The 12,605-nt window shown below is 44.1% G+C and overlaps 1 protein-coding gene across 8 annotated transcripts in view; it reads right to left on the reverse strand.

Annotated features, from left to right (window-relative positions):
- The window catches only part of AKAP13 (A-kinase anchoring protein 13), a 217,853-nt gene that overhangs the window by 68,030 nt on the left and 137,218 nt on the right, over nt 1-12,605 (reverse strand). The window contains exon 1 of one of the 8 annotated variants that reach the window (XM_075100607.1): nt 2,254-3,030. The exons of the other annotated variants lie outside the window; for them this stretch is intronic. Coding sequence (XP_074956708.1) covers nt 2,254-2,334 — 81 coding nt within the window. The 5' untranslated portion in view covers nt 2,335-3,030. Of the gene's footprint in view, nt 1-2,253; nt 3,031-12,605 lie in introns of those variants that run through there. 8 annotated transcript variants of the gene reach the window in all.

The following is a 12,605-nucleotide window of genomic DNA, read 5'->3' on the forward strand; positions in this document are numbered from 1 at the left end:
CTAAGATGGCTGAGGTTTTCCTTTTTCGTAACTTCACAAACCACTGTTTCAGGCACAATCTAAACATGGAAAATTTGAGCCCCACCACAGTGACCCTTCAGAAGACACGTGCGTTGCAAAATAGTTGGTATGAACCAAAATTCTTTTGCAGCTACATCTAAGAATGGTTGCCAATCAACACAGATATAATCCCATCTATAAACATTTAGTAACAGAAGTGACAAGATCTTCTCTGCTCACAACTTTTTCCAGTTGCCCTTCTCCACCAGCTGTTATTCTTTCCTATGTCGTGATTACCAAGTTCCCTGTCTTAAAAGGAAGGAAAGAACACATTCATCTACCACTCAAAAAGACAGCTTGTCTGAGGCAATCTGTAGGCCAAACTGAGAGCTGTTCGGTGCTTCGCAGGTATCTTGTTAAAAGTTCATTCAGATCAAACACTCCTAGTGGACCCTATTTGGGTTTGCTTTTGTTGTAAGGATAATTTACTTGCTTTTCAGTACTTGACACTTAAGAAACCCTGTCCTCTTAACTCACCAAAATACGATGACCCAGATAAGGTACAGTTTAAGTATTTTAATTAAAACCAAACCCAACAAAACCCCCCCGCCCTCCAGCTCCCTCATTAAGGGTCTGATCCAACTCCCATTAACGTCAAGAGATGATCTGCCACTGACGCACTCTAGTGCTGGCTTGGATCCCTACATCTCCAAAACTTCATTTCATCTATGAGTTATGTTATAGGAACCAGCTAAAACATGAAGAATGACTAAAAAGTGATTGTAACTATAGCTGTCACTAGCACCCTCCTTACTTTAAACATCTGCGGCCTGTGCAGCCTGTGTTCGGAGCAGCAATGCGTGCACACACGCACACATATATGGACACTGAGTCACTTGCAGGAACAGACAGTATAACCCACAGCTTTGAAACTCAATTAGGAAAATACTAGTGGGAACTAACAAGAGCCACATTTTGTTATAAAATCTAAGCTTTGCTGAACAAAAACTAATTTAAGGAACCGATGACATCAGAAATACTGAAGTCAGATAATTATAGTGAATTACATTTCAACCCAGGCATCTAGATATTCTTTATAAAGAAAAAGATTGTTTTATACAATAGCAACTGAGGTTGTCAGTGGTACCAGGTCTTTGCCCAAGAATTATTAAGCAGTTGTTTCACACGAGTAGTGTGTGTACAATATGTCTACATTTTTAAAATGACTCATAGGGTGTCTAGAGATTGAATGCCATGGGATTCAATCCACAACCAGCATCATTAACATGAGAGTTCAAAAAACAGTCGACAAAATTGAGTTGGTAGGGAAAACAAGTTATGGTTATTTGTGTCACTAAAAAACAAAGGATACACTCAAAGAAAAATATTTTTATTCCTAAACAGTGCAAGTTATCAAGTGCTAGGCTTATTTTAGTGCAGATTAAGTAAACAAGAATAATCTCAAAATAAAACTTCTGTGTTCTTGACTCTGAAACAAGGACATGAAGCAAAAACCATGAAAAAGGAAGCCACATGATCATGCAGAAACCGAGTACCTCAGCTAAGAAAAGAGAAGAGAGAAAAAGGGAGAGGGGAAGAAAATGCTCTTCCAGGAGTTCAGATCCCTAAGTTGGGCTGTGTCTTGTAGTCTCTCTGGCTGCTTTCCGATTTCCATCCACTTTGCCAGGAAACTGCTCAAGCTCCAAAAAGCTGTTACGGAGACAGGACATTCCCAGACTGCCACTGTGCCATTTGGTGGAGCACTTGCTAATTTTAGATTAGAGGAGGAACACACTGGGACAATTAGCCAAAAGCCACCCCTGGCTCTAGCTCCAACCCATCTTCAGATGAAACTCACACCCAAACAATAAGACCAACAGCAATACCCTTCAAACACAAACAAAAAACAGAGGCAAAGCAGGGTTCACCATGCCTTTTTTGGCAGAACACATCTTACTGAGGACACGTGCATTTCAACCCCAAAAGCGACCACTGGAAATGAAAACCCTTTGCCGAACAGCACCTTACGCAGAAAACATCACATGCCACAAGGATATCTGGTTGCAGTGATAATATTTGGCATGAAATGGTTTGACAGCACTCAAAGCCATCTCTGTGCTGAAGGACAAGAGCTCTTCCACCTGTTCCCCCTCTTTGCACCATCCAGCTTGGGCGACGGGTACAGCGCGGAAGAGAGAGACCCGTTAGAGATGGAGAAAGGAACCTGTAAGTAAGTGTACACAAACATCATACCTTTAACAACACAACATCTACAGTCCTGTCCACCTTGGAAATGTCGCACAGGCTGTATCGCCTCTTATGGCGTTCATACATTTTGTCCAAAAAGCCGGGAGCGGAGGAGCAGAGCCCACCATGAACCCCGGGCTGACCACGGCCAGGCGCGCTCCACACCTCTCACGTACGTGCTCGGAGGAGTCCCCGTGTCTCCGCACACCAGCCTGTCCGAGGCTCTTAACAGGAAAAAGAAAATCCCAGAGCTGCGACCGGCTGATAAAGTCTTCTTGGAACAGATTTGCTTATACAGGCAATGCAGGAACTTATAGCAAACAAAAGATATTTGAAGAGAGCTTTATACATATAGGACTTTTTTTTTTTTTGCAACTGCTAAGAATGGTATCAGCCTTCCTGTTATAGTAATAATAATAATAAAAAAATGTTTTTCCAGACAACTTTGATATCCAAAAATCACCAGAATGAAAATCCTGCCCCAAAAGAGAACAAAAGCCAGATGTGTGCAGCAGGAACCCTGACGCTCCGGGAGGGAAGGCAGAAGGTAGGCTCAGCCACGACGGGTCTAATTCAGGAAAAAAAGAATTCAGGAAAAAAAGAAAAAAAGCGCCGATCACTGTATCCAACGTGAATACTGTCACCAATGTGTTTGTTTTTTCACGCCCTCATGCACTGAAAGAAACAACAACAAAAAAAATATTTTTCTCCTTTCGAGTCGATCCACTGTTCACCAGACCAGGGCTCGGGTTTGCGTTAAGTTTAAATTTCTAATGACAGCACAGGGCAAAAGGAAAGAAAATAATGAAATAAAGCCACTCCCCTCCTGATTTGGGCTGGGACGTCACTTGCCTTTTCAGTCCCGCACCAGTCTTCTCCCAGCTTTCAAAATTTCTTTCCAGGCAGTTGTGGGAGCATGATTCATCTCTTCAGAGAGAGGGAAGAAAAAAAAAAAAGGGGGGGGGGCGGGGGGGGAAGAAAAAGCAGCAGCTTTTCTTCCCTTCCACCTCTGGCTACAGGCACTCGGTGTATGTTTGCTCAGTCCAAAAAGCGACTGAGAAGTAAAGGGGTGTGTTTTCATAGAGGTAAAAAGACTTTTCCCTCTCCCCCAGGCCAGGTGAATGAAAGACAACTTCAGGCTTACACTTCCCCAAAACAGGAATGGAAACTTATGATTTAATCAGTGCACATGGGGTGGGGGAAGGAAATCAGCCATTTGTTTTGTTTGTTTGCAACAGAGAGCAAAAGATTTCAGCAACTTGCTCTACAGAAAATACGATTTTCCCTCTTTTATTCTAGCCTGAAAGGCAGCGCTTTTTTTTTTTCTTAAAAAAAAAAAAAGAAAAGCTAAAGTTTTTTCGTCTTTCTAATGCCGGGCCAGTCCGAGCGTCTCTCCCCTCTCAATAGCTCATTCACATCAGCTGGGCCCTGCATGCACACTGCCACATGGTTTCCTGTTTTCAAAGTGCCCCCTTGCAGCCCCCTCCGCTTTCCACCCCACCCTGACCTCTCGAGGGATGAAATCTTTCCATACTTCCCTGGCTTTAGACATTCTCTCATTCACTGATTCAAAAGGGAATGGGGGCGGTTTGAAAAAAAAAAAAGAAAAAAGAAGAAAAGGGAAAGGGGCGGGGGGGGGTGTCTGTGTTTAGGAGTTTGTAGCGAGCAGAACTTGCTTTTTTGCTCGGTAGAAAAGCTGGAAACACAGGAATTGCTAATCCTGTGTTGCAAAGCAGGAAACTCAGATATCGGAAATGGTGCTTATCAGCCCAACGTTTAATTGCGGATCTCCAAAAGCCATCCTCTGCAGTGCCGGGTGAACTGGCCCACCTCCTGCTACTGGGATTCGCTCCACTCATGGAGCTTAGTTAAGGCTTTGTAGGTCTTTTCATCCAGCCCCGCAGGGTGACCCAAGTCCCCTGGTTGTATGAGGCGCTTTGTAACCACCAGCTCAAGCTCTGGCAAAGGTGACTCAAACCCTGCAGCCCACCAAAACAGATTAAAAAAGTGAGTTTTTGGCATTTGCATGCAAGACGAGTCTTCCAAAGGAGGTCTAAACCCATCTGCTGCGATCGGGCACTCCAGCTCCTCTCTTTCCAGTGCTACCCAGTCTTCCCATCACCCAAAAACTTTGCACCAGCAGCCTGCCTGTGAATAACACAGGAGGAACTGACTCCCCGCTGTGCCTGTGTGGTAAAACACCGAAGAACGGGAATTTACAGAAACACAAAGTACTATTTTGGGCTCTCCTGGTTCTAACACCCCCAATCTGTACAGCCAGGTTACACAAAAGCATAATTACCCTCTAAACTTAGAAGACTCAGTAAGCAAACTGAGAAGGGTGTCTTTTCCTAAGACTACAGCATGACTCGGTGGCACAGTTGCCAGCCACCGATCAAAGGTCCACCTTTGGGCATTGTGCCACGAACATGTCCTATGCACTGGAGTGGGCTGGGGACTCGCAGTGGATCAGCTCTTCGCAGTAAGTGACACAGGTATGCTCTTACCTAGTCAATGCGAGGTATCTCCCCCCACTTTCATTAGGCTCCAGTCTCTCCCTCACAACCCAAAGCTTCATCTCCACCACATCACCAGCTGAACTGAGGAGGATCTCCTCTATGAGGCTCTCTTGCAGCTTCAATCCTTGGCTCAAGATCTCAGCCAATGACTCTATTCTCAACAACAAGCGGAGCTTCTGCTTTCAGTATTAGGATACACACGAAATGTGGTAGTACTTTGGGGACTTTCTGGAGCCACCAGTTTTCTCCACAAGTAATGAATCCCAGCAATCATGTGCCTGTCGAGATGAGGAATCAGAAATGGCTGTGACAGCATTCCAGCCCTTCAAACACTACCATAAAAGGCCGGGATTTCCTCAAATCTAAATTTGTAAGACAGGAACCTATAAACAAAGTGTGTGAACTTAGTTCAGGTATTGGAATTTGCAGCAGTTGCTGTACTTTGATGATACTCTAATGTTTTGTTGTGGGGCACCCGTATTTTTTTAACTGATACAGCAGTTAAATTTGTTTTCAGACCAATCTAATGACGGCTGCTGGTATATAAGGCTGAAATTTATCCAAACGGCAGCTGTACAGTTCTGTCAAAGCGCTCCACATAATGCGCTTCACCTTTGAACCGCAGAACCCCTCTGGCAGCCAGACGATGTTCAGCTGCAGGGCTCAAGCAATGCCCACCTTGCAGGAGACCGCCACGTGAGCGTCACTACTAACTGCGAGAGGATGCTCCACAGAGATGTGACAGGTCTGACTTGTGGCTGCATCAACACCCAGTCTTTTGTGGCTCACGTTATCTCACCCTTCCCTACAGGTAAGGAGAAACGAGGAACATCTCTAGGCAAAGGAGGCGGGAGACGCACTGGGAGATGTGTAACCTTCGTAGCAGGAAGTCAAAAAGAGGAGGCCAATTTTTCTGAGCTATGCACATGCACCTTGGTACGGCCAAAAGCCACAAGTATCCCAACGCATGCCTTCATGGGACAGGAGGGAATGGAAACTTCAGGTGGAAGACGCTGGCAGGCAGCAAGAGCTGGCTAGGGAAGGTGCCAGGCCATGCCAGGCAGGGTGACTCTGGGCACAGGATGTGTCCCAGGACTCAGTACACGTCCATGCTGTACCTGTGAATCAAGACGATGACCTGTCTCCCTCCATAATCATTTGTCTTGATCTAGTGAGGCCGCCAACTGATCTCTTTGGACTCCTCTACACCTTCAGCCACACAGGGAAATAATCAACACAAACAAACCAACCAACAAAAAATATACCCCTCTATCCGTTCTCTTTTTCTTTTCAAATTTAAGCTTCTAAATCCCTAATTTGTTCCAAGAGTTTTCCTGTGGTTATGTTCCTGACTCACAGCCAAGATCAGGAGGCCAGTGACGACTACAGACACCCAAAGTCCATCTCATCTTCATTTCCAGACTTTACTGTTGCAGTGGGGGGGAGAAACGTAATATAAACAAACAGAAGATAATACGCCAGACACGCTCCCCCTTGGGAGACCATCACTCTCTTCCCACGTTAGGTGGGGCTTTTGCTGCATTGTTTCAAGCTAGAAATCTTGCCTTGCACACAGCCTTATATACACACAGGCACGCCGAGCAGACGCAGAAGACAGACTCAGGCCGGACGAAGCAGAACAAAGGCTTCCAGTCTCTTTTGTCCATCTATTTAAGGCAGTCCCTTGAATGGCATACACATTTTTACACACTATATAGTATTTATGCTCAGAAACTCACTGCACCAGACAATCGGAGAATAAAAATTAAATAAAATCCCCCCTTACTCCAATGAGTAAATAATTCTTTTTTTTCTGCGAGCTGCTCAAAATGGAGCGGAGACAGGAGCAGCAGCCCAGGCCACCGGCTGCTGATGCGACAGTTCTGGGCTCCTTATTGAAAACATCTGGAAGCGCTGAGCAGCTTTGTGCAGACAGGAGTTTGAAACTATCCAATCGTTTCATATCCAAACCAAAGTCCAGCACTGCGGATTTCAAGGGAAGGAAGGGGGGAAGGCGCTCGATCGCACCATATGATCTGTAACTCATCCAGATAAAACTCCTCCTCCTCTACCCGCTAACAGACCTCTTAATGACAAGGAAATCATGGTTATTCTGAAACAGACTGCACTATTGTTATCTGTTTCAAATTACTTTTGCCATATTGTTATGAAACACTGAAAATGATGCAATCTGCAGAAATACTCAGGCGTATTAACTTTTTAAACTGCGGCTCTGATAGGAACTAATGGAGCAGTAGATGAAAGGAAAAAATTCTCCGTGTCTTAAGCAAGTCAAAACCCACTTTTGGGCACTAAACACAGGAGATAAATTCGTCAGACAGTAAGAGAGGAGAATTACAATTTTAATTACTCTTTTCTTAAAAGAAATAAACTTTTTGGAAAGGGTTTTTAAAATTTTGTGTTTCTGGCTCTTGCGAGGATAGACAAAACAAGCCCCTTTCTTCAAAAAACTAAATAAGGCAAAGGAAATCTGCACTCTAATACTGCAAAGCCTGTACGAGGAGCGCGTCCAATCTGGAAGGGAGCACACATCCATCGTGCCTGCCGGGAGGCAGGTCAGCACCCGCGCGAGAAGAGACTGAGTCGGACGCTCGAACGTGGATTTTGTAGACGCCCAGGCAGTTGCTGACTGCTAGCGAGCACTCCCGCCGCAGACCTTGGTAAAGAGCCCTAGATATTAGATAATGAACTTTTCATTCTTGCAAGAGCATTGCAAGACAAAGCCGAGTTTTGTGACCGACTCGCTCCCACCCTGCCTGTCCATCCGCATCCCTGCGGTGGCACTTTGGTGCAGGGCTGCATCCCTCCAGCTGCAGCACGATCCACCAGCGCCCCACCGAGCAGCATCCTTTTCGATGATTTTGGATTCCACTGTGAGGCAGGGCATGGAAAGGAGTCAGCAAGAGGGACGTGGACAGCCCCTGTGATGAGATGTCACAGGGATCCCATGTGTGGCAGGTGCTGCGCTGCTGTAAGAGGAAAGCTCAGCAGTGCAGGTGACAAATCTTCACAATCTTGGTCCTAAAATACCTCAACTTTCACCAGCCTGACTTAATCCTTGGGGCAAATCTTCCACAGTACCACCACAAGTTTTACTCTCCAGCCTGGGCAGCCCAACTCTCCTGAAACTTCCCTATTTAAATAATTCAGATCTTCAAGCAATGAACAGGAGAGGGACATTTCATTGCAGAGCAATGCTTTGGGTCGACATGACCGAGCTGAATTTTATATCCAAACAAACCACCATAAAGCTGCAGCCTGCATTCGAGCTCAAAGACATAACCGTCTAATAAACAGCTGAAGAACCACAAAGGAGGAACGAGAAAGGCTTGGAAAGCTGTCAGACACACAGACACACAGAGCGCGTGCTTTGAGAAAATACAAAAACACCTTGAGAGACCTTCAGTCATTTCCTGACCTTCCCTTTTCTAATATTTCTCAGAGACTTGGTGTACATTTCTCAGGAACCTCTGTTGCCCAAATAACCTTTGGAAAAATGCTGAAGCTTTGCTCTTCCACGGAGCATGCCTGAACATCCTTCCAGAGGAAGTCAACTGCCTGTCCTACTGCTCCCAAATGGCTACAGCAGAAACACATCCCACGCAAGAGATCAGCAACCCCTCAGCTGACTTTACATCACTTTGCAACATCTAGTTCTGCCTTTACCAAAAATAACCGCAAAACAAGATGTCTGGCTGGCTGAAGAGCTGTGGGATCTTGGACCACGCCACATATATTTATTTAGCATGTTATGGGAGTTGAGAGAAATACTTATTTCTGTCAATCACTGGACATGTTGTTTCACCCTGTGAATTCCAGCATCCTGAAAACAGGGAAAGGAAAATAACGAGTGGATACAGTGGGAACAGTCCCCAAAACAGGCTGTCAAGGAGCACCTGAGCTACGACCCACAGAAGCAAATCAGCCTCACAGAAGCAACCTGTGCTGCACATCCCCGCGTCCCCCGGGACTTCGGCTGCTCCCATGCTCAGGCACTTCCCATCAGGGCATGGGGTCTAATTACCTACAGATGGGTAAAAATGCAAAAATATTGGGGTGTCTCATAAGAAGTAACACAATTTTCAGCCAAGACATCTCGATGGGAGATATTGCTTTGGTATCACAGCTGGCTCAGCCCAGCCTGAAGCTGCTGCCAAAGGGGGGAGTCAGAAACAACTTTCACTTTGACCTCATCCAGTACTAAAGCTGGTCATGTTAGCTTAGCTTAGATTTCCCTTCATGTTTTTCAGTCACTGGTAACGAATGTGCGAATTTTGCATGCACACAATGAGCAATAATATTTGCTAATTATGGTGATTCAAGCTTCCTGCTCTAAAGGCAGAATTACAATTTCTGGGATCTGGAAAGATAACGATATAAATAAAAGTATTTGAAATAGTGACCTGTATTTACCATTTTCAAACCATCGTAAACATTACGCAAGCCATTTGCAATTGGTTTGCACAGGTTATCCACCAAATATTTAAAGGCCTGCTCAATCCACACTAAACCCAAAAAAAGCAATGTCTAATAACTCATCCTACAGAGGATTTAAGTATGAGATCATTGCATTTGTCCCAAATGCAAGAAAAAGGGGACGTTTCATTATCTATAAAGTTCGCAAATGCAAAACTGGAAGGAATATTTCATTTTTATACCATGCATAATAAAGCAGCATGTTCTGACATCACTGGGATAGATAGAGGACATAAGAAAGTATCGATTTGCACAAATGAAAACAGATGCTCCACTATTCCATAGTAACAAATTCCAGAAACAGTAAAGCCTTACAGCTCAAGGTATGAGGTTAAAAATTTGCATGAGTTTTTGTGGAAAACGGACCACCCCACATTTGTGGGGTGCAGGAAACATCACCTTATCTTCCAAAATAACAGCGCGATACCCATTGCCACCGGCACAGCACAGGAGCAGACAGGCATCACCTGAGCCCCTCTGGGATGCCTCGCCATAGTAAGAGATCGGTTCCAGGACATGCCTGGTGGATGTTTCTATCTGAAGGATTTATGTATTTAGCTAAAAACAGGGACAGGATAGCAGATTACACAGATGAATTGGCGGATAAAACCCAACAAAAATGACGTATGATATCAGTAAGTAAAATTAATAGACAATATAAAAATGACACATCTCAAGCTGAGGAAATTATTCAACTTTTACCATTCTTTTATGCCTCCAGTTTAAGCTACTGTTATCTAATTGAAAAACAGAGAAGGGTGATTCAAATGAATAAATCATGCCAGAAAATGATTCAGCTTCCCTCTTTTTTTTTTTTCTCCTTTCTTTCCCCTTTTAATTGAAGTCCCTGAGACTCAGCCCTTGGGAAGCCCACACGACCATGTATTGTCCTGGCCGGGCACTCTGTCAAAATGGAAAAAGTTATCTCTTCTTTCATCTTGTAACTTGAAAATCTGGGAGGTGAAGTGGTGGGAAAGCAGAGCACTGTACAAAGGCACCCATCATATTTCCAGGTCAATTTTTTTGCTTGGCTGCTAATGAAGGCAGGGGATTGAAGACACTACAGTATTTGTTTTGCCCTTCCAATTTTCTGTTTGCTTTGTGGGGAGGAGGATCTCAGACCGACCAGTAACTGAGATGCTCTGAGTGCGGCCAGGCCCCCCTCTCCCCAGCAATAGCAGACACTTCAGCTCACTCTCCTACCTACACTCGCATCCAACCAATATTTTCATGCCCTCTCTACATGCATTTGGAAACTTGAAATAAAATCCAACACAAACTTTGAGAGAAGGCATTTGGATTCCAGCTCCTGCCTGGGAGGTCTGCTGTAGGACCACATGAGTGTTCATTTGCTCACTGTTTTATCCGTTTCCCTGGTAGTCCTCTGTAAAGAATATTAAACAAACATGTCTTTACAGCTCAAGAGCCCAGGAAAGAATGTTGACCTTGTGGAAGAAACCTGTTTTTACCAATTTTTGCCCCGCTTTTATCCCTCTGGTCTAAAGGTGTCTGTGCAAGGGTAAGGATTCATCAAGTCCACAAAGCCACCGTTAAGCACTGCGATAGCAGTACGTGCTAAATATGTTCTACTCTTTAGCCCAATTTTAGAAAATATTCCTAAAGGAATTTCAGGACATAAAACTTATGTATAATTAACAGCCAGATACGTGGAAGCATCGTCATTAGTGAAGAATTTTCTCAACCGTTGACACTGCTCCAGAAAAATAATAAAATATTTCTAAGGTTATAAACTAACATATGCTACATCTCCTCTACCAGCTTTTCAAAGATCCCCTTATAGTAACATTTGTTGTTGCAGGGATAATTCCTAACTGGAGTAGCGGATCCAAACCCTGCTTGCATTCCTCCCCACTCAGTTAATGGTAGGGAATGTCCCTGCAAACACTGGGAATGTCAGGCCAATACAGGTGTTTTAGGAAAACCGTAGCTGCTGGATTTTTGTGCTCCCCTCTCTCATCCCCACCTGCCACAGCTGCTGCATCTCCATACACTTAGCAGCTCTAATCAATAGATAAACAAACAAATTTAAGCCAATGGCAAAGATAGCTGGGGACAAAAATGTCAAAAACCAGCATTTGTTGTATGTGTGTAAGCCTTGCAATTTCCCTGAGTTACCCCTCGGACTCGGGCTATCCCAGGAGCTGCAGAGGTCACCATGCTGCAGATAAGGGAAATGAAGCATCTGGAATTTCTCGCCAGTGACTACAAGGAAAGGGTTGGTTTTGTTTTCTTAGGAAGAAAGGGGAAAATGTTCTGGAGCTCTCTCTGGAGGCAAAAATCCAAAACATTTACAAGACTCAGAAGCAAGAAAGCTTGCAGATAATCAGCAGAACCAACGCCAGTTCAATCAAAGTAAACCAGTAACAGCAACTGGGAGGAGTACAGATTACGCAGCATCGTTCTGTAGAGAAGAAATATCCTTTCTGTTATGCAATGGTTAAATAATTTAACTAGAAACCCCTTCTATTCCAAGTTAGAATTGCTGACTGCTCAGCTAGTCATTTTGGCTATTATGTAGCATTAATCTCTGCTGTTTCTGAAGTTAGCCTTTTGGAGAAAAAAGGCAACTTCAAAACATGCAAAAATTAATGAAAGCCATATGTGGGATACTGTCATTATTCCATGTTTATAAGAGGATCAGGTTTTGTTAAATGGGCTTATTTAATGCAGACGCATAAGAAAAAATACTCAGCAAAAGATCTGAAAGCTATTGAAAGAAAAATATTTTCTTTGTTAACCCAAACAGCCGGTAACAAGCAAAAAGACACAATTTAAAATAAAAGCCACTATATATTTTGGTGCAACTTTGTTTACAGCTTCACTGACAGCTTATAAAGTTCTCCTAAGTAGAGAAATCTCTCCTAGATGTATTTTACCCTTTTGACCCTTTTCACCCCCATACCGTATTTAATCTGGGACAACCTAAAAATCAATGGCTTATGGAAACATCTGTTGGTACAGGCACACGATTTAGACTTTTTTCAACAGCTGTTGTTACTTTATGCTTTTTTTGGCTAGGTCAATTGGTAAGACTGGAAGAAAATATTAGCTGGGCTCCTTCCCTGACTCTGGTCTCTCTTTAGTGGCTGCTGTCAGTGCCCCGCTCCCTCCCCTGCCCTGGGACTTTGGGGAAAAAAAAGCCTCAGTGTCCCCTGAAATCTGGTCTTGCTCACCAGCCTCAGTTAAGAAATCAAGGAAATACAGCTCCCAAATGGGCACCTACCTTATCTCACTCATTCACCTAAATACTGGCTTAAAACTTCCCCTGCTATAGCTGCTTTCTGCCTCGCACAAGGGAGCTAACACCCTCGCCCGCAGCAC

This window comes from Phalacrocorax aristotelis, chromosome 7 (genome assembly GCF_949628215.1).
Source record: "Phalacrocorax aristotelis chromosome 7, bGulAri2.1, whole genome shotgun sequence".
Taxonomy (NCBI): Eukaryota; Metazoa; Chordata; class Aves; order Suliformes; family Phalacrocoracidae; genus Phalacrocorax; species Phalacrocorax aristotelis.